Source organism: Neophocaena asiaeorientalis, unplaced genomic scaffold (assembly GCF_003031525.2).
Source record: "Neophocaena asiaeorientalis asiaeorientalis breed wild unplaced genomic scaffold, Neophocaena_asiaeorientalis_V1.1 scaffold472, whole genome shotgun sequence".
In the NCBI taxonomy this organism is placed as follows: domain Eukaryota; kingdom Metazoa; phylum Chordata; class Mammalia; order Artiodactyla; family Phocoenidae; genus Neophocaena; species Neophocaena asiaeorientalis.
The window spans coordinates 373,543-395,959 of record NW_020174426.1 but is presented as its reverse complement, the minus strand read 5'-3'; the positions used below and the strand labels follow the sequence as shown (position 1 = coordinate 395,959).

Sequence of the window (22,417 nt, the reverse complement as noted above, 5' to 3'; positions counted from 1 at the left end):
AATAGGAGTAATAATTATCACTACTGTGAAGATGAGAGGTAGTGCAATTATTTTTCAAGCTTCCGTTTATTTGAAAGAGGGAATACCTAAGGGCAAAGGCAAACATGACATTCAGTTTTTTCAAGGTAGCTTTTTAAAGAACCCTGGTTATTGAAATCATTCCTTAAAGTATAAGACAAACTAGTTAAGGTTTGGTATTTATTGTACCTAGCATTTTTTATTTAGGTCAGATTTAGAGTATTTTATCATATTCTGCATATACACTTTATAGCACTCTGAGGTAACCTGGGGTTTTTGCCTTAAAATATGCCATGGTATCATTTGACTTAAAAAGACTCAGTTTTAATTTATTGGAGTTTTTTCCTTCTGAAACCCATCACTGGTTATCCTTATGATTATGACCAATCTCTGGTCAGAAATCAACTTCTAATTATTATATTGTTTTTATGAGAAAATTTATTTTGTCATAGTTACAAGGAATGAAAATTAGCAAAAACGATTGCTTATAATTAGTAATAGCATACAGTTTTGTGGAGGTGTAGCTTAAAATGGATTAGAAAATATTACAGTCTATATCTTGAACAAATATTTAACTGGTTTTCTTTCCAGTAAGTACAAGGTGGATTGTGCATGCCTCAAAGAAAATCCAGAGTGCCCTGTTCTGAAACGTAGTTCTGAATCCACGGAAAACATCAATAGTGGTTATGAGACCAGAAGGAAGAAAGGAAAAAAAGAAAAGGATATTTCAAAAGAAAAAGATACACAAAATCAGAATATTACTTTGGATTGTGAAGGGACAGCGAACAAAATGAAGAGCCCGGAAACTAAACAGAGAAAGCTTTCTCCTCTGAGACTATCGGTGTCAAATAATCAGGTACTGAACTATGCTCTACTGACTCTTGATGGAAGAAGTTAAGAGAAGAAAATTAATTTGTCATATTTTATCCTATTTTTTATATAAAATGGCTTAAACTTTTTAAGTCATTCTCTTATTTAATGAAGTACTTATAAATGTAAACTACAGGTTCTGCTAGAATTTGTACAATATTTGTTAAACTTTTAAGAAACAGCTCACCCAGCAAATCCTTGTAGAATTGAATACAAGATTTTCCTTAAGACTGGGTAATTAAAAAAATTCTTCCAGATGGCACTGTCCTTATGTTTGTAATAAATGTTCTTATTTAAAGTCTTAAGCCATAATGATTCCTTTCCTTTAATATTTGGGACATAATGAAATCAATTCTATAGGGGTGGACATATGATTTTTGAGAGGAAGTTATTTTAAAAACACATAAGATAAATTTGAGGAAAGAGTTTGGCCTGTACTTCCGCTTCACCAGGAAGTATTTTGTTATATGCCCTTTAAACAAATGGAAGTTAGTTAGGCGGGACCTTTTAAATGTGAAGATTAAGTAAGCTTTTATTCGTCTCCAGTGTCTTATCTTCTAAGGGTAGTTTCCCTTAAGTGTTAAATTGAACAAACCTTTATTAAGCACTTGGTATTTGTAGGCGCTGGGTTATGTGAAATAATTTATATGTTTATGTGTTGGTAAGAATATAAACTTAAGGCTTTGCGGACTCTACTGATAAAGAACATTATTGACTAGAACTTTGAAAAACAAAATTATTTGATTGCATGATTTTGAAAAGTTTCCTGAATTTAGAACCAGTTTTAAGTTTCTGAAATGGATTTAAGTACTCTCGTAATTTTTATGTTTAATTAGTTCTGGTTGAAAGACATTTAAAATACATGGTTCTGTGCCTCTGGTTTGTAGATGGAGTAGTAGTTTCTATAAAGCAGTCATTTCCATCTTTCAGGAACCAGATTTTATTGATGATATAGAAGAAAAAACTCCCATTAGCAATGAAGTAGAAATGGAGTCAGAGGAACAGATTGCAGAAAGGAGAAGGAAGATGGTAAGTTGGAAGGCCGGTAGCAGCTTCCTTCTGTCACTTGGGTTTAGTGACACTGCTCGTCCCAAAATACTTGCTGCTGCCTTTAGGAGGGCCTTTACCTTGTTCTTTGAAGTTAGCAAACATGATGTGTCCCTGAGCATTTCATTTGGCTTTGTCATTACCATTCAAGTAACTTCCACTAATCTTTTGTATTTTCACTGTGTGTTCATTAGACAATTTAGAATTTCTGACATTTAAGAAATTTTTAACATTTCTGAAGCAGAGTACTATTAATTTTAATGCCAGAATTACTGTTCAAAATGTTTTTCATTAACTAAATGTATCCTTTCTCTTCATAATTTAATGTAAAACAAAAATGGAATTTTAAAGCTTATAATAGCACTAAATAAATGGCTTATGCGAAAAAGAAGAAAACCCACTGTTTGGCAGCTGCTATTTTTACATCTCATACTGCTATCATAAAATAACGTTTTCATTAAAATAAGTTTAGTATTTACACTCCCTGTACTATTTATTTGAAATATCTTAACCTGTATAAAAACTAGGACAAGATATTTTCTTAAAAATCCATAGTAATTTAGCAATTGATACAATGTCTAGGCCAGTTAAGAAGACATTAAGATATAGTTTGCCTTAAGATTTGAAAATGACTTTATATACCAACTGATGATCTTAGTATGGGCTTTCCCCACTCCCCTTTATTTTATATGCTCCCTTGTTTCCTGTTTTAGTGATTTTCATGTATTTCATGGAACCTCAGGTGTCATATACTTAGCGGTAGGATCTTTGGATTTTGGTCATTGTAGGCCTGCTTAAATGTAACTCTCTCTTATTGCCTTGATGGTCATTCCTCTAACACTGATGTATTGTTGATGTTCAAAATTGCAAAAGCAATGCAGAACTGTTTCACAGCCTCAGGATTTCAGAAGCACTGCTCTGATGGGACAGGGTAGTGTTAGGAACAGGAGAGAAGAAAAACAAATATAGGAGAAAATATTGGAGGAGGTTGCTTATAAAGAAAAAGGAGTTCTTCCTCTAAAAGGAATTATCTTGAACCTTTTTCAAGATTGGGTTACATCTAATAAATTACCTGTACCTACCCAAATTACCTATGGCCCTTTCTTGACTAGATGTTCAATATCGGCCAGTTCATTCCACAATTGCCACAGCCTTGTCTTTGCAATAATCCTGCAGAAACTTTTAGAAGATCACTTTAGGGTATGAGTGGTTTCTGTATGAGGCATGCGTCTGATACAAATGCGGCTTTAAGGGCTATAACAGTGCTTTTGAGGGGAGAGAAATGAGAGGAAAAAAGAAAACTCAAACCTGGAGGTTTGTTATATGACTCTGGGGCTACTTTTTAAATACTTCCTTCTTTCAGTGCTGAAAAAGTTAGTGGAACTTAGAACATCCTCATTTTGAGATGGCAGAAGGAAAGAGAAATGCCTTTTTGTTGAACATGATGGAACTTTGGATAGATAGACAAAAAGGCATACTTGGGAATCCAGTTTTGTCCAGATTTTGTCTACTAGTATGCTGTATTAATATAAATGAATACTTCATGTTTTTATATCTGTTTTAGCATATTCATTTTAATATATGCCACTAAGGTGGTTGTGCAGCTGAGTATTTTTCATAGGAATAAACAAACGTAAATATTTAGAATTTGGTATTTTGAAGGGATATGAAATATTTTTTATTGAAGTATTGAGGTACAATATTGTATAAGTTACAGGCGTACAATAGTGATTGTTTTTAAAGGTTATACTCCATTTATAGTTATTATAAAATATTGGCTATATTCCCTGTGCTGTACAATATATCCTTGTAGCTTATTTTATACCTAGTAGTTTGTACCTCTTAATCTGCTACCCCTATACTTCCCCTCCCCCCCTTCCCTCTCCCCACTGGTAACCACTAGTTTATCTATATCTGTGAGTCTGCTTCTTTTTTCTTATATTCACTAGTTGTATTTTTTAGATTCCACATATAAGAGATATCATACAGTATTTGTCTTTCTCTGACTTATTTCATTTAGCATAATGCCTTCCACATCCATGTTGCTGCAAATGGCAAAATTTCATCCTTTTTTTATGGCTGAGTAGTAGTCCATTTTGTGTGTGTGTGTGTGTGTGTGTGTAATTACTAGTTGTATTTTTTAGATTCCACATATAAGAGATATCATACAGTATTTGTCTTTCTCTGACTTATTTCATTTAGCATAATGCCTTCCACATCCATGTTGCTGCAAATGGCAAAATTTCATCCTTTTTTTATGGCTGAGTAGTAGTCCATTGTGTGTGTGTGTGTGTGTGTGTAATACACACACACACACATATATGTGTGTATATTGGTCACATCTTTATCCATTCATCTGTTGATGGACACTTAGGTTGCTGCCATATCTTGGCAATTATAAATAATGCTGCTGTGAACATTGGGGTACACGTATGTTTTCAAATTAGTGGTTTTCTTTACACACTGAGAAGTGGAATTGCTGGATCCTATTTTTAATTTTTTGAGGAACCACCATACTGTTTTCCTTAGTGACTGCACCAATTTACATTCCCGCAAACAGTGTATGAGGGTTCCCTTTGAAGTAAGTATTTAAAAATCCTTGGTTCCTTAACCTGTAGCCTTCAAGGTCACTGTAATGTTGTTAGTTGTAATTGCTATGTTTGCCTGGATGTTTTAATTATAGAATTTTTGCTATACTCAAATGACTAGAATGCAAAAAAGCATGCACTCTAGAATTCTTAAGCGGCTGGTATGGCCCCCTCCCACTCCCCAAAGTATTAGTGTTTGTGGGTTGAAATATTTTGTTTCGAAAAGTTTAAGTACTCATCAGCCTTTATTACTCCAGTGTTTGCCTTTTACATTGGCTATGTTAACATCAGTAATTGGAAAGATAGGTCAACTCCTGAGAAACTTAGGTCAAACTGATTTAAATTTTCTCCTGTGATGGGACAGACTTTAAAGTATTATAATAGGAGATACCAGTTCTCACGTGTATCTATGAGATTGAAATATAAAAAGTCAGACTTTCCTCCCAGATACGTACCATGTAATGTCCAAATTCAAATATACTTCAGCCCATCTTTTTGTAGTATAGCTTGAACCATATGAAATTGTTGATTTGATAGTTTTTATCTACACAAATGGCAGTTCCATATACAACCTAATATTAGCATGTTGCTCAGTCTCCAAAAATAGCACAGGTGATTTATGTAATTTGGTTGCTACTTTGTTCCTTTTGTTGAGAGTGGAAGATAATATCTCTGCCTTCAAGGGCATTTAGAAAACAGTTACAATGCAGCAGGAAGTGTGGTAAAGGAGATATATGACAGGTAACTTAGAGCTGGAGGGATCAGAGGTCATTTCATGAACTAGGTAGAATTTACCATTACCTTATGACGTTTAAAATCACATTTGGCTGGAATTATAGGCTGTTTTTTTTGGGGGGTGGTGGTGAGGAGGGATATAGGAAAATAAGATTGGTTGATTGTAGATCACATGAAATGCTGATTTCATGAAAGAATACTCAAATCATTAGGGGGCCAGGGTAGAAAGCCATTCTTAACATTTTCCTTTTTCCTCCGTTATATTTTGTCCTCTCCTTACAAAAGCTCACATGTGGCTAAATGGTATGGAACTGAATAGATGGTTATTGGACATTTTCTCTTTAGCTAGTAAGAGATACTTCTTTGGCAGTGGGTTGGAATTGACTTGGGAGAATCTTAAGCTGAAATACAGTGGGTTGAAATACAATAGTACAGTAAGTTGAAATACAGCAGGCTGTTTATACTCACCTGGTTTCAAAACCGGGGTACTACTGAGTAGACTCTCCCAGGTCCATGGTAGTTGAGTTGAAGTTAGGTGGCCATAACCTTGTCAGAGGTTAAGTGTACAGAAGGGGCTTAGATATTGAGAAGCTCACCTTATTTTGATGAACAGGTGATTGATTAAAAATATAAAACCTTAGAAAGATTTAAATTCAAAAGGAGGCTTGCTTCCCCTCCTTCACCCCATTTATAATGAAATGAAAAGAACCTCCTTTGTAGTATCTTTTAATATATTTTCAAAATAATTTTCCACAACCTTATGGAAAGACTACTTTGGGAATATAGTCTTGGTAATATTTGATGGCCTGTTACAGTCAGATTGCTTAAACTGGAGTCCATGCAAGGTGGTTCAGGTGGTCTTCACATGTAGGAGGATAGAAATTTGAGACCAACAAAAGGATATGAAGGGATAGTCACCTAGCTATGAGTTTCTTAAACCTGTCAAGCATCTAGGACAATTTAGAATTAACTGTATATCACTAGAATATAAACTACGTAAGGGCAAGGATTTGTAGGGCTCATTGCCTTAGCCCTAGCTTCTAGGGGAAAAAAAAGGTCTGGCTTTTATAAAAGTAGGTGGTCTATAATTGAGCTTATTAGATGTTCCTGGCAGCCATTTGAGGAAAGCTATAGATACGCCCATGAGTATGAACTAAATGAAGCTTATAGTCCAGGCAGGATAGGATGCAGGATTCCCCACAATTTTCTCAGCCTTGATCCTTCACATCAAAAGGTATTCCATGGAACTCTAATTTAAGATGTTTTGTGAAAGAGAGAGCTTTGTAGCCAGCTGACTTTAGTAAACAGTATACCTTGTCCCCAACTTCGAGATTTCCAGTATACATGGTGTTTGAAACCTCTTGAGAAATTCTGTTTATGTCAGCATTCCCTCAGCCTGTACGTCCTTGCAACTTGTTTTTCTGTAGTGACACCTTTGACATCCTGCAGATTTTTATTCCATAGAAAAAAACACTCTGAGAAAACACTACTATACAGAATCCATGCTCTTACTAATGTCTCTGGGAAGTGACTTGATTTAGAAGATCAGTTTAGAAGATGCAAAAGGATTTTTAATAATAGTAAACTATAGGGGAGGGTAAATTTGCCAGAAAAGTCATGACATGTATTGTCCATCTTACTTTTCTCTCCTCAGAGCATGACTAAGTTAACGTTGATTACTAGTTTTAATTTTCTGAAGTCCCATTTTCTTCATCACAGTGTTTAGGAATTGTTTTTCCAAAATTGTAGTATCGACTAGCAAAAAGGAACCTGTTTATTTTTATAGGTTGTCTGTTCAAACGAAATGAGGATATTCAGCTTCAGCTGCCTTGTAGTAAATTCAAGATTTCCAAAATCTTGTTTAAAGACTTCATTACATACCTTCAAATTACAGTGATATACATGGTTTATATAATGTATACCCAATTCTTATTCACTTAAAAATTTGGGTGTTTGTTATATGCTGAGCACCATTTAAAGTACTGGGTGAACAAAAGAAGGCAAGGTCCCTGTTCTGGAGCAGCTTTCACAGAGGACGGGGTGGAAGGAAAAACAAACATCAAACAGGAAAGAGTACTGTGAAGTTAAACTAAGTCATCATGTGGTAGAGAAGAAATGGAAATACTTACTGTTGTGGAACAATTTTATTGGTAAGCAGTAATCTTAGCATTTTTAAAAAAATTAATAAATTCCTATTCAAAAGGTTAAGGGAAGTTAGTTGAGTAAGAAGTCTTTTAATTTCTCTATTTCAACGCTGTAAGTAATTTGGTAGGTTGGCCCTGCCATTTCCCTTTTCCTTTAAAAGGCAACTTTGTTTTAAAGAGCCACTTCCTACTTGGTAATAAGGTAAAAAAAAAAAAAAAAAAAAGAAATCACAAAATACCTAAATGTCTTCATTTTGTTTCCTTCTCAATTCTTACATCCTACTACTAGCAAATTTCCTTCTAAAGCCACTGTAAGGCATCCAGAGTACATAAGCTTATTTTCACTCAGCTTCATATTACCAAATACCTCTAATTGGGATGAATTCTAACAATTTAGTCAGTGTAGTTTAGTTTTTCAGTCGTGATATTGTATAAAACTTTAATTCGTGTTCTTTATTATGTAGTCCTTGAACTATATGGACCTTAGGTTTTCACCATTTTTTAAAAAATATAAATTTATTTACTTTTGGCTGTGTTGGGTCTTTGTTGCTGTGCACAAGCTTTCTCTAGTTGCTGCGAGTGGGTGCTACTCTTCCTTGCGGTGCAGGGGCTTCAGTAGTTGTGGCTCACGGGCTCAGTTCCTCCACGGCACGTGGGATCTTCCCGGACCAGGGCTCGAACCCATGTCCCCTGCATTGGCAGGCAGATTCTTAACAACTGTGCCACCAGGGAAGTCCCTCACCATTTGTTGAATAGGGGCTCATACAAGAAGATCTCCATTGTCTCTTCCAAGTACAACGTGACATGATTTCAAGTTAAATTTGTGTTCCAGTGTGTTTATACATTGAAGCACAAAATTGTAATAAAAATTCTCACTGTACCCACTCCTCAAGTGATAAAATCCTATAAAGGGATATTAAGCAGACTTTCTGCTTACAGAAAATTACTGTACTCTTGTGTGTTATAATGTAAAGCCATAAACTGAAAAATGTCATAAAAGCAATCTGTAGATCTCATCAGAGATTTCTCAGTTTTTTTAGTTCAGCACCCAACACTCCAGCGTTAACAACAGTGTTGTTGTTAACAACAAAAGTGAAAAGTCAACCCTGTCTGATTCTAATTCTAATTCTATGTCAGGGTCTATCAGTTGCCAAGCTCATAGAGTGTAAAAATGACTTTTGAGGTCTGAACAGTCAGTGGCTTGGAATGAGTCATGATAATGAAACATGCAGGTCCTGGTGGTAGCCTTAGGTGACAAGTATCATCTAAACTACATCCAGCTCAGATGTCAGTATCTATGGACAGTCCGCTGGGGCTAACTAAGACTCCTAATTTCTCTAGTCCCCTGAACAATCAGCTATAATTATCTCAAGCTATATATAAAACTTATTTATCAGTTAGATCTATAAAGTGGGTGGTAATTTTTCAGTCATTACATACTGTATATCTGGTTGTGTGTGTCAGAGAATACACTGGTGAATATAAAAGCTGAATGACATATGAACCTTAAGGAATTTAAAATAAAAGTAGATTAGTAATTTAAAATAAAAGTAGATTAGTAACTTTTTTTTTCTTCACATAATCAAAAGCATGTTTACATTTTCTACAGTGTGTGTTTTAAGATGAAGCTGGGTTAAAGCTATTAGGATACCTGTTTAGTGCTTTCAGTTAATAGTTGTAGTAAATGTAGGAATGATTATGCTTTATTTTGCATTATGTAGTGTGTCAGTAGTTGGTAATTGGAAAGAAGAACAAACCAGGAGCCTGGAAACTTGGATAATAATTATGGCTCTGCCTTTGAGTGATTCAGTTAATACACGTGGGCTCTGGTTTCTTCAGCAGTTTAGGACTAGATTATTTTTAAGATCCTGACCAGCTCAAAAAGATCGAGTCATCTAGAAATAAAGGATTTTGCTTTGACTATCCATTAGCTGCATTGTTTACCAAGGGAGTTCAATTTTTAAATGAATTAATTTTGTCTTTACATCAATTAATTTTATCTCTGACTCTTACTGTATCTAAAACAAGTGAATAATGGACCATGTCAAGGAAACTTCTTTTGGCATAAATTCGTATTTATCTTAGGAAACTTTCCTTGGATAATCATGACATAGAAAATGTTTCCTTTGGGTGCCTGGCCCGTGGGTAAATTTATTTTATACATAAAATGATTCTTGCTAACACAAGTTTATTTCTTTTGGAAAAATGTACTTTTCCCAGATTTATTTTTAAATTTATAAGCACAATAATGAACCCCTTCTCTTTCTACCCACCCCCATTCCACAGGTGAAGCAATTATGAAAATCATATTTTTTAGTTACTCCAGACTTCTAAATTTAGGGTGTTAGAAAAGCCCTAATATATTGAGACAGCCCTAATATATTGAGAGAGCCATAAATGAAAGGGGGTCGAGTAAAGTGATTTATTAAGACCAGAGACATGTATTATCTAAGGAAAGAATTCAGCTTTAAAACTTCCAGGGGGCTTCCCTGGTGGCGCAGTGGTTGAGAGTCCACCTGCCAATGCAGGGGACATGGGTTCGTGCCCCGGTCCGGGAAGATTCCACATGCCATGGAGCGGCTGGGCCCGTGAGCCATGGCCGCTGAGCCTGCGCGTACGGAGCCTGTGCTCCGCAACGGGAGAGGCCACAACAGTGAGAGGCCCACATACCACAAAAAAAAAAAAAAAACAACTTCCAGTTCCAGTAAAGAGATCATCTTTTGCCTATGTTCTCTATTTTAGTGTCTTATTATCCATCCCAGACCAAGAAAGCTAAGATGCAGATATGTGTCCATGAACAAGTAATCTTACCTCTTTGGGTCTCAGTTTCCTTACCTGTAAAATAAAGAGGGTGCGGATAACACATTTTATAAGACTGACACATTTGCGGTATGGTAGTCTGTTTTCACCAATTATAAAGTTCTCAGAAGAGTTTTGTTTACATATTTCCCTTACCTAGTGGAACAATGAAAGAAAAAAATATAGGAAAGAGTAAGTAATAGTTTTCATAGTGTAGGTGTCTTAATGCTTGAATCTCTTCTGATAATTACTCGAACTCTAAAGCTCTGATATTGAGAAGACCATGCAGCCAGACCTTGAGTTATTGATCTTCCTTTCCCACATGGATGACAATAAAGGAAGAAAGACGAATGGTTCTAAGCCTCAGGACCTGGTTCTTTACATTTGGAGAACTGGACAGTTGATGGACATGCTTCCTGTTTCTGGTTGAAACCTGAAGCATTTGCCAGGCCCCCTGGCCAAGGCTCTGGGTCTTGCTTTTAATGTTCTCTCTCCAAAGAGAACTGATGCTCAAAGGAACTCTTGCTGTTTTCCAGTCTCTGCCTTGAACTGTCAGTGTAGACGGGAAGAGGAGAAGATAGAGGAATGCCTTATAACAATTATAATGCAGGGCAAGAGAGCCAAAGGAGAAATAGTAACACCTAAGAAATGCCTACCATTTTCCAAGTAAGGTTGGAAAACTTCACAGATATTTTATATTTGAACTCATTAACAATTCTGTGAAGTGTAAATATTGTTAGCCACATTTTATAAGATGCTCAAAAAGGTTAATAACCAGAGTTGTTACATTGCCTAGGGTCACAGAGATAGTAAATGACTGGTAGCATCATGATTTAAACCCAGGACTTCACCCCACAATATCCTGCTGTGACATGTCAATATATTCACTCCTTATGTTCATATGGATTTAACCTTTTCAACATATTATTACCTTAGGAACTTTGATCTTATTTTTAAAAGGCTGCCTAATGTATTATTGAGAAAAAAAGATTTTTGGTTTGATAAAGCAGGGTTGTTCTTGAGTCTTTTTTTGGTTTTGCCTTATCATTAACATACAATCATCCAAACATTCCTTTCATTGTAATATATTTGTAATGACAGGGTTTACCAAGATGTTTGGGATTCTCAGAGATCTAAAATGAATATAAATGTTTTTAATCCCATATCTACCATCAATGATGCTAACACCATCATAGAAATTTTTTTTAATTTGCCATGAACATTTGGACTTTTGAATTTTACTTCACAGCAGTATTTATTATGTTACTTTAAATTTTGTAGACAAGAGAAGAAAGGAAAATGGAAGCAATTCTGCAAGCTTTTGCCAGACTTGAAAAAAGAGAGAAAAGAAGAGAACAAGCTTTGGAAAGGATCAGCACTGCCAAAACTGAAGTTAAAACTGAATGTAAAGATGCACAGATTGTCACTGATGCTGAAGTTATTCAGGTATTATTATTCAGGTCTAGTTTTATTTTCACACTTCACCACTTTCCAATAAAATTTCCACAATTTATCTATAAAGAATTTTTGATGTGATACTAGCTTTTCATTTTCAATAGCATTTTTCAAATCCTATGAGAATTTAAGACTTCAGCTGTGAGACTCCACTTGCTTTGTTTTGGAGAGTAAGAAAATTTTTAATTATGTCAATTTAATATATATCAGAATTCATAAAGACATTTGGGGCAGTTAGCTTCTGAAGCAGATTGATGCCATCAGATTTCAACTACTGAGTTATATAAACATCGTATTAAAAGTTCCATTCTCTTTTGAATTAGGAACAAGCAAAAGAAGAAACTGCTAGCAAGCCAACTCCTGCCAAAGTAAATAGAACTAAACAGAGAAAAAGTTTTTCTCGGAGTAGGACCCACATCGGACAGCAGCGTCGGAGACACAGAACTGTCAGCATGTGTTCAGATATCCAACCGTCTTCTCCTGATGTAGAAGTTACTTCACAACAAAATGATACTGAAAATACTGTACTTGCAATAGAACCAGAAAGTGAAACTGCACTAGCAGAAATAATTACTGAAACTGAAGTTCCAGCACTTAATAAATGTCCAACAAAGTATCCCAAAACAAAAAAGGTATGATTCTTAATGAATGTCAGAACTGTTTTTTAACAAATGTCTTATGATGTTAAATATATTCATGTTTTAGGAATTCAGTCTATAACATCTCATAAGGAAGAGTGATAGAGTCGTGGTTTTTATACTAGCAAAGTTTTAAACTAAGAGTGAGAATTGCAAAACTGTAAAATCAGTTAATAGAAATGTTTGCATCATTAAAATATCCAGTATATCAAGGCTTCCTTGTAGTATTGCAATTCTGATTTCTAATGATTTAATTTTGCCTACTTTATGTACTAAACTACACTTCTCAGAAACAACTAGTTTGAGATGTGTTATCCTTTCTTTATTCTTTGTAGTTTTTATAAATTTCATGGTAAAGGTAGATTACAAGAATTAAATGTGAAGAAACTGTTGATTTCCATAGAATGTAGTAGGATGTGAAAATTTATAAGGAAGGGTAGTTTCATTTTAATTTTATTTACAACGTTGTGTTAGTTTCAGGTGTACAGCAAAGTGATTCAGTTATACACATGCATACATGCATTCTTTTTTAGATTGTTTTCTCATAGCTTATCACAGAATATTGAGTTCCCTGTGCTATACAGTAGTAGGTCCTTGTTGGTTATCTTATTATATATAGTAGTGTGTATGTGTTCATCCCAAGCTTCTGATTTATCCCCCCCACCCCGTTTCCCCTTAAGTCTGATTCTGTTTTGTAAATAAGTTCATTTGTTTCTTTTTTAAAAAAATTAGATTCCACGAGTGCTATCATGATATTTGTCTTTCTCTGACTTACTTCACTTAGTATGATCATCTCTAGGTCCTGCTGCAGTGAACTCTGGGGTGCATGTATCCTTTCAGATTACGGTTTTCTCTGGATATATGCCCAGGAGTGGGATTACCAGATTATATGGTAGCTCTATTTTTAGTTTTTTAAGGAACCTCCATACTGTCTGTACCAATTTACATTCCCACCAACAGTGTAGGAGGATTTCAGGAAGGGTAGTTTTAGGTCAATTTATTAATAAAAATCTGTCACAAACTACTGTCAGATTTAATGAAGCAATTGTGGTAAACAATCACTGAGATAAACCAACCTGAGCTTTACAGGAAGGCCAGAAATACAGAACACCCTTATGAAGCTTTGTTTTTCTCCCATTTTGAGTACAGCAGATTGGAGCAGATACCAAAGTGCAACCCTTAGGCTCTCTGGGCAGTGGGGTAGATCATAAATGGATCCTTCTCACACCCTTCTACAACAAAATACTTTGAAACCCACTTTATCTGGTCGTTGTTCTTACCAAATTCAGTATAGTTTGTAGGTACTGTGAAACCATGAGAAGTATACTTTGTAAATATCTAGGAGGAACCTGGGAGTATACTTCAGTGGCGAGTCAGAGGATTAGACAGAGACGATCTAAACACCGCTCTGATTTGAAGTCTGTGCTCACCTTTGCACCTTGGATCCTGAACAAGCAAGCCAGCACTTGATTTTTTGACAATGAGTAGTTACTTTTGCCCACTTTGGGAGGACAAAAAGTAGCTGCAGATTTTCTCCATAATTTGGATTAGTGAGAAAGAAAAAAGATTCATGTTTAAAAGAAAAGCTACTTTTGGGAATTCCCTGGTGGTCAGTGGTTAAGACTCTGCACTCTCACTGCTGAGGGCCCAGTGGGTTCAATCCCTGGTCTGGGACCCAACATTCCACAAGCTGCACAGTGCAGGAAAACAAAAAAAAAGGCTGCTTTCTTGATTGCAAATATGACACAGTCCCTGCCCTTTAATTATTAAATGACTAAACTACTGTGGCACTATAGATTTAATTCCCCGGTCTTGAGATATAGGTTCCCATATCCTGATTCTCTCTAAAAAAAAAAAAAACCTTTTTCCCACAGGTTTTGCGTGTGATATATACTGTTATTTTAAACAACATTACTGTTTGACAGAGTACCAAATTATCGTGATTTCCTATAATGTAAAGGCCTTCTTCAGTTTCATACATGGCACTTATTCTGTGCCAGATACTCTATGAAGAGCTTTGGTTATTTAACTCTTGTAATCCTTACAATAACCCTATTTGTAGAGCTAGTTTCTCTCATGACCCTTCTTTTATAGATTTGGATTGAGATGTAGAAAAGTTATGTAACTTGCTTGAGGTAACGGTAAGTGGCAAAGCCAGGATTCACACCGGGGCAGTCTGTTGCAGACTCCCAAGTGCTTTAGCCCCACTGTTGCTTGTCCTAGAAAGGAAGTTTACATGCATTGAAAAAAGGAAGGAAAGAAAAGATGCCAAAATGCTTATAGTGATTATCTCTAGAAGACAGGATGTGGGTAGACTGTTTTTTTAATGTATGTATTTCTGTATGTGTATTGTGAGAATGTATGTGTAAATACATATACACTAGTTTTTCTACATATTCTACAAATTACGTTTATAATAAAAATTAAAGGAGTATAATTTGATAACTAGATAGAAAAGATATAAGTGCCCACACAGCAAGGAAAATGTGCTTGAGCTGAGAAATGTAATCCTTATTTCCATGCCCATTACATCTGAACTTTACTAAATAACTCGTTCTTAAAAAAAGAAAAAGTTGAGTAATCATTATACTTTAGGATCAGGTATATTCATACAGCCAGTAAAGACTAAACTATGTACATTGTAGATGCAAAAAAATAAACAGAACTAAGAAAGGGATTATGTGAATTTTCAAAGCATGGGAACTTAGAGATTTCAACCCCCTTAAATCATTAGTGATTGTCAATGCCGACAGCTTTAAAAAAATACATATGTGTATATGCACTGGCCTCATCTGGAGATTCTGATGAGCAGCCAGAGTAGAAAACCACTGCCTAGGGCTTCCCTGGTGGCGCAGTGGTTGCAAGTCCGCCTGCCGATGCACAGGACACGGGTTTGTGCCCCGGTCCGGGAAGATCCCACATGCCGCAGGGCGGCTGGGCCTGTGAGCCATGGCCGCTGAGCCTGTGCGTCCCGCAACGGGAAAGGCCGCAGCAGTGAGAGGCCCGCGTACCGCAAAAAAACAAACAGCAACAACGAAAAAAACACTGCCTAAAGTGTGACAAACTAAACATTTTACACATAATATAGAAGCAGTTTAGTGTGTTTTTAAGATAGTACTGAGGTCTCCTAGATTTTTACTATTTTATAAAAATATCATGTGTTCCTACAAAGTATAATTGTGTAAAAAAATTTAGTAATAAGTGTAGATAACCAAGGAAATGCAGAATGACTTATATTGACTTTTTAGACATCATATATGAAGGATTTAAATTAATTTCTCATTTTAGAGATGTCAGTTACAAATTTGGTATTAGAATATTCTATAGGAGAATCTGTATAATTACATATATAGTGATCCAGATTTTCCTTCTCTCTAGCACTTGGTCAATGAATGGTTAAGTGAGAAGAATGAGAAGACGGGAAAACCTTCAGACACCCTTTCAGAAAAGCCTCTGCGCATAACTACAGATCCTGAAGTGTTAGCTACACAGCTCAATTCTTTACCGGGTCTCACTTATAGTCCGCATGTATACTCTACTCCTAAGCACTACATTAGATTCACTTCACCATTCCTTTCAGAAAAAAGGAGAAGAAAAGAACCTCCTGAAAACATTTCTGGCTCATGCAAGAAGGTAAACTTTTCTTTGGATATGAAACTCTAGTACGAGCCAAAAGCCATTCTCATTCCTTACTCTGCCAGTCCTGGTAGTGAAATGCTTTTGGAATTGGCTGTATATTTATAGGATAGGTAAACAGCTACAAACTGATTTCTCTTCATTTATTGTTCTGTGTATTTCAGCGGTGGTTGAAACAAGCTCTGGAAGAAGAAAACTCAGCAATTTTACACAGATTTAATTCACCCTGTCAAGAAAGATCCAGAAGTCCTACAGTCAATGGTGAAAATAGAAGTCCACTACTATTAAATGATAGCTGTTCTCTTCCAGGTAGAATTTCTTTTCAGTGTTGTTCTAGCACTGAGACTGTGGCAGGATATATATAGCATATATATATTCTAATTATTATGTACCTTTCAAAAGAAGCACATTGTTACATATATTTTCTCTTTTCTGTCCTCCAAAGTTTTAGACGAAGGTAGACATGAAAACCTTAATTTGCAAGTACCATGTACAATATGTTGGGGCTTATGGTTGAATTTTGGGCCTAGCTGGCCAGCTGTTTTTCAACAAGATTCAAAAGGACTCTTAGAAATCAGTTAAATGAACAGCTGTACTTGCAAGATTTCTTAGAGCCCCCCAGGCCTGTAAGCCTTCTGGCAAGATAATATGCTTGCTAACAGTGAAAATGACTAAGTTGGGGGGTGGGGGAGAGATTGCTTCCTGTTATCTTTAAAAACTGTGAAATTTAGTTTCGGGGTGACAATCATCATAATTACGATTGCTGATGTTTTTTGATCTTTCCCAGAATATATTACAGATTATAGCAAATAGCAGCAGTATAATTTAACTTATTTCACCAACAGATTTAACTACACCACTAAAAAAACGAAGACTCTATCAGTTACTAGATTCTGCTTACTCAGAAACCTCCACACCTACTCCTTCACCATATGCTACCCCAACTCACACAGATATGACTCCTACGGATCCATCATTTGCCACTCCTCCACGGGCAAAGTCAGACGACGAAGCTTGTAGAAATGGTTATAAGCCCATTTATTCACCAGTTACCCCAGTAACTCCGGGCACACCGGGAAATACCATGCACTTTGAGGTGAGAAAAAACAGAAACAAAAACCCATGGGGATGGGGCTTCTTTAATAGCTGTTTTTTTCTCCCTTTAATAATTAGTGTACTGAGAGCAGGAAAAAAAAGTTCTTAAGAATCTAAGAGCGAAAATTTGGAACATGCATTTGTGAATTTAAACTTTATTTTTTTATTAAAATGCACATAACTTTCATTTCATCTGATTGATATACAAAAAGTCAGACTAAATGACTATGTGTATCAAAGTGACCTTGAAGCAAAATATAAGGGGAATGGAAATAAAAAAGTCTAAAACCAAAGTCTGTGTAGTAGTTGCTCATTTTAAGTTCTCATTTCTATAAATATCATGGGTTTGTTAACATATTTTAATTTTCAATTATGATTATTTCTTTTATGTAGAATATTTCTTCCCCAGAAAGTTCTCCAGAAATTAAGAGACGCACTTATAGTCAAGAGGTAAGGAGATACTAAAAAAGGTTTTTTAAATCGGTGATTTTTCCCTAGTATCATTATAAATTGTTGGTAGATTTAATGTAACTAGCTTCCAAATGTGGTTATTTGTGTAATTTTTTTTTTTTTTTTTAATTCTGTAAACAGGGCTTTGACAGATCTTCAACCATGTTAACATTGGGGCCTTTTAGAAATTCTAATTTAACTGAACTCGGTCTGCAAGAAATAAAGACTATTGGTTATACCAGCCCTAGGAGTAGGACTGAAGTCAGTAGGCAGTGCCCTGGAGAAAAGGAATCTGTGTCAGACCTTCAACTGGGACTCGATACAGTTGAGCAAGCTGCCTTACATAAAACCATGGAAACACCTGCACATGACAGGACTGAGTCTAACAGCCAACTGGAATCTGCTCACTCTGGACGGGGCCCAATATATTCTTCCTGGGTAAAGAGTCCTGACAGAACAGGAGTTAACTTCTCAGTAAACTCCAACTTGAGGGACCTGACACCCTCACATCAGTTGGAGGTTGGAGGAGGCTTCCGAATAAGTGAGTCAAAGTGCCTGATGCAGGATGATACTAGAGGCATGTTTATGGAAACACCTGTGTTTTGTACTTCAGAAGATGGGCTTGTATCTGGTTTTGGACGGACTATTAATGACAATTTGATCGACGGAAGTTGCACACCCCAGAATCCACCACAAAAGAAAAAGGTTACAAATTTAACGATTTATAGTCCTTTTAATAGTGTTTTTTTCATACTACTTCTGAGGGTAATTAGTAGTTATAATATGTACTGTGTAAGGCATTCATACTTTATTCATATTGAATTATTGATACGTACATTTTTAAACCTTTTGTAAATGCTCAGTGAATTAGATTATGTTTGCAGAGAGCTAGTGATAACGGAAAATTCCTATAAGGAGCATGGTTTCAGAGATCGAAACCTCAAGGTGATTTATTTCACTGAAGGAGTAACTTTTAAAGATAACCACTTCCCAACCAAATAAACAGAATTGAATAATATTTGTGTTCTTATTACCCTTATTTTACATAGAACAGGCAGCCAATATAGAAGAAATGCCTCTTTCCTCATCCTTAATACCTACAGTATTTAGGCCATGGATATAAAAGTATTTATTATATAAATAATAAGTTCCCTGATTTACCACCATTATTTGGTTGGCAGACATACTGAGACAATTAGAATGCCTTATTTCAGATCAGTGGGAGAAACTACAACACGTATTTTATTTGTTAATAGGCTTATTGCTTTGCAAGTCGAAAGAATTTTAGTGATGTGTGCTTTTAATTTTTATAACAGAGTCCAGTTGGCAACTTTGTGGGAAGCAATATAGTATAGTGGAAAGAGCACGGGCTTTCAAGTAAGACCTAGGTTCGAATCCCGGCTCCAACACTCACCAGCTGTGTGACCTTGAGTGAGTGAGTTACTCAATTTCCTCATCTGTAAAATGGGGATGATAATATACCTATTTCATAGGGTTGTTGTGAGGATTAAATGAGATAATGTATGTAAATCATCTAAATACAATGCCTGACATATAGTAGGCATTTGATAATTGTTAATTATTGTTTGTTCAGAATCAAATTATTTCATATAATTTTCTTAATGTAAATATAGTAATTCTCTTTAGAAAAAAAAAGAATAGATTGACACTGACATATAAAAACAAGGATAAAGATTTGATTTTCCTTATCTTTCTTGCTTAAGGTTTCTCTATTAGAATACCGGAAAAGACAACGTGAAGCTAGGAAAAGTGGCTCTAAGGCAGAACACTTTCCACTGGTTAACGTATCACCTCACACAAGTGGAAACTTGAGCAGCAACAATGCTGATGGGTGTGCCAACGGGAATGAAAATGGGGAGCAGATAGAAAGCACTGCTAGCCTACCTTTACCAACACCAGCTACAGTTTATAATGCTACTTTGGAAGAAACCAGCAATAACTGTCCTGTTAAGGAAGCTTCTGCCAGTGAAAAGAATGAACCAGAAGTCCAATGGTAAGCTGCCTGTTGGGGAAAAAAAAAAAACCTAACTTAACTGGTAACTTTAGAACTACAAGTAATACACCTTATAATGACAGTAGTCTTTGTTATTTTATCATCCAGTCACATAGCTGATTCTGAACGGAGCTTATCTATTTGTAAAGAGTGGTAGTGTGCTGTTCTGAAAAACAAAGTTTTTGTTAATCTGCCTTCCTGCTTGTTGTTCTCCTAAAGCAGAGGAGGTTTGTGATCATAATTTTGACAGATCCTTTTTGCTGATAAGAGTTTTAAGCCAGTTAAGTATTTCCCTGCATCATTAAAGGTCCATTATATCTACTCCTTGATAATTTTCACACAAATATTCCTCTCCAAAGAACCTTTATCCTAGTCAACATCTGGCAGTTTCTTTGTCACCCTTACCAGTTGCCTTGAGAGTACAGCCATGTTTAGTGTTTCTTCGATAGGAATAGAAGAAGCTGGATACAGAAGGGTCCTGCAAAGGGCAGGAGGCCACATTCACTTTGCTCCATGGTCCTCTTACCTCTGAGCTTCCTGCTAGCCTTATAATCCAGACCCAAGGTAATTTGTCAGGGGTATATGTGGTCCCTTTGGAAACCGGAAGTGACGTTCTGAATGTTGTTTTGCTACCCCCTTCAACCACCCCCTCCTTTTCACCAAGAAATTGCTTAAGACAAAGGAATGGCGTCTGCTTGAGTTCTTCAAATAAATGAGGATAAAAGTCTCAGTTTTGGGGGGTGTTGTGGGCTGGGGTGGGGAGCTGTTTTCAAAGCTTTTTCCCCAACGAGCAAAAGCCTTTATCTGAGAGGCTGTGTTGGCCATCAGGGGACACGCACTGATCTAGCCGGCAGCAGCTTCTGAACTGATGTTATGACTTGATTTTAAAGGACCGCCTCAACTTCAGTGGAGCAAGTGCGAGAGAGGAGTTATCAGAGAGCTTTACTACTCAGTGATCACCGAAAAGATAAAGATAGTGGTAAGTGAGCTTGTTGCTTTGCCGAAAAGTGGAGTCAGCTAATCACTCTGCACCCCCGTTCTGTGCTTCTAATGTTCTCTTTGGGTCTGCTTCTGCTTCATCTCTAGGGGGAGAGTCACCATGTGTCCCATGTTCACCGATTCATGTTCCGTCTTCACCTTCATCTCATTCAAATCACATTCCCCAGTTGCAACCCAAGGGCCCAGTCCCTTCTTTCAGTGAACTTATAGAAGGTCAGTAAGCAGATGACCTATCATGGTGGTTGTTTTAAATACCTTTTCAGAAAGGAGAGAGAGAGAGCCTTTATTTATAAGACGTTGGTTTGAATAGTAGAATGTACGTCCGAGTGTTTGTTAGTTAAAAAAAAAAAAAAAGCAGTATTTATCGTGCAGTTTTACATTTTCTATGGTTCCTTACGCTTTACAGATCCTGATCCTGAAAATCCAGAACCCACGACTACAAGTGAATGTGCGTCCCCAGATCCTTCCCAAAATACTTGTAAAAGCCCTTCAAAAATGAGCAAGGTAATAACATTGACCTTTGAACGTGGCCCTTCAGAAAAGTGGATGGTAATGTGCACATGGAGGTTTTCCTGCTGTACCAAGCATCGGTTTCTGATTTCTGGACACTTCTCCTGTTCAAGTTCCCATGTGCTGAACGTACTTCAGCAGCTTACACCTGCTCCAAGAGTTCCTTCCACCCCTTCCTTATCCTAGTGTCTAGGAAATTCATAGTCTTTTCATAAAATATTTGACCGGCCAGCCTGTTAATTCTCTAAAAACAAACGGTCAGGTGACATTCTTAATTTAAAAGAAATGCTGCCTCTATCCTGGATCATCAAGACATGATCCAGTGGGGCAGTATCTTTGGAAACGTAACGATGAGGAAATCTGAGATTGATTTTTTCTTTCTGCTTAAAGAAAGAACATCATTATATATTCAAGTAGTCTTATCCTTGGATTACCTGAACTTGAACAATGGAAAAGGTATTACAAGTGAAAACAGTTGGGGGGAGCAGGTTTATCTACCCAAGCAAATTTATCCTTAGGTGGAGTATAGAAATTTCAATTATGGAATTGAAACTTGCCTGCAGTGTTTAAGTGTGGTTCTTTCAGAATAGGAGTCAAAGACAGGTTTCACTGCTCAGGGGAAAAAAGGCAGATTAATTTCCTTAACTTGTCTTCAATAAAATTTCAGGGAATTCAGTTGAAGCTTATTATCAGAACTTGCTCAACTACTTAAAAAAACTGGCGTTTTAACATCCCAAGCCTCTGTAGTTGTCCTCCTCTCAGACCTCTTATTCCCTGCCCCCGTTCCAATTAATATTTAGCTAACATTAAATACCAGTAATAACAAACCTCAGTGTACATAAAATGTTTCTAAAGTTTATATAAATTTGTTTTCTTCTCACAGCCTGGTTCACCGGGACCTGTAATTCCTGCCCAGCCACATGGGAAAATACTCACAAAACCAGATTCCCATTGGGAGGGAGCAGTTACTGTGTCAGAAGCGGAGAACGGTGTCCACCTGAAAACAGAACTCCATCAAAAACAGCTGTCAAGTAACACCCAAGCACTTTCGAAGAATCCTCCTCCACAGCCACTTGTTCGCGGCGCACCTGAGCAACTTGCACAGAAGCTGCCGTCCGCGCCCGTGAAGTTGCACTGTCCTCCATCACCTCACGGAGAAAATCCTCCCAAGTCGTCGACGCCTCACACGCCTGTACAACACGGTTATCTTTCACCAAAGCCTCCTTCACAGCAGTTAGGCTCTCCCTACAGGCCTCACCACTCACAGTCACCTCAAGTTGGAACACCTCAGCGAGAGCCTCAAAGAAATTTTTACCCAGCAGCACAGAACCTTCAAGCCAGTACGCAGCAGGCCCCTTCTGGAGCGCTGTTCACGCAGACGCCCTCAGGACAGCCCCCGGCAGCGCTCAGTCAGCAGTT

At 36.7% G+C, this 22,417-nt stretch overlaps 1 protein-coding gene across 1 annotated transcript in view; it reads left to right on the top strand.

The window, feature by feature from the left end:
* The window catches only part of KMT2E (lysine methyltransferase 2E (inactive)), a gene marked incomplete at its 3' end in the record, with an annotated part of 94,639 nt that extends 72,224 nt beyond the window's left edge, over positions 1-22,415 (top strand). Inside the window, exons 14-27 of the mRNA XM_024756716.1 lie at positions 610-874; positions 1,819-1,917; positions 11,483-11,647; positions 11,980-12,288; positions 15,673-15,927; positions 16,095-16,239; positions 16,776-17,026; positions 17,419-17,475; positions 17,617-18,180; positions 19,200-19,489; positions 20,380-20,468; positions 20,576-20,701; positions 20,895-20,992; positions 21,882-22,415. Coding sequence (XP_024612484.1) covers positions 610-874; positions 1,819-1,917; positions 11,483-11,647; positions 11,980-12,288; positions 15,673-15,927; positions 16,095-16,239; positions 16,776-17,026; positions 17,419-17,475; positions 17,617-18,180; positions 19,200-19,489; positions 20,380-20,468; positions 20,576-20,701; positions 20,895-20,992; positions 21,882-22,415 — 3,247 coding nt within the window. The remainder of the gene's footprint in view (positions 1-609; positions 875-1,818; positions 1,918-11,482; positions 11,648-11,979; positions 12,289-15,672; positions 15,928-16,094; positions 16,240-16,775; positions 17,027-17,418; positions 17,476-17,616; positions 18,181-19,199; positions 19,490-20,379; positions 20,469-20,575; positions 20,702-20,894; positions 20,993-21,881) is intronic.
* Between the last annotated feature and the right edge of the window lie 2 nt (positions 22,416-22,417).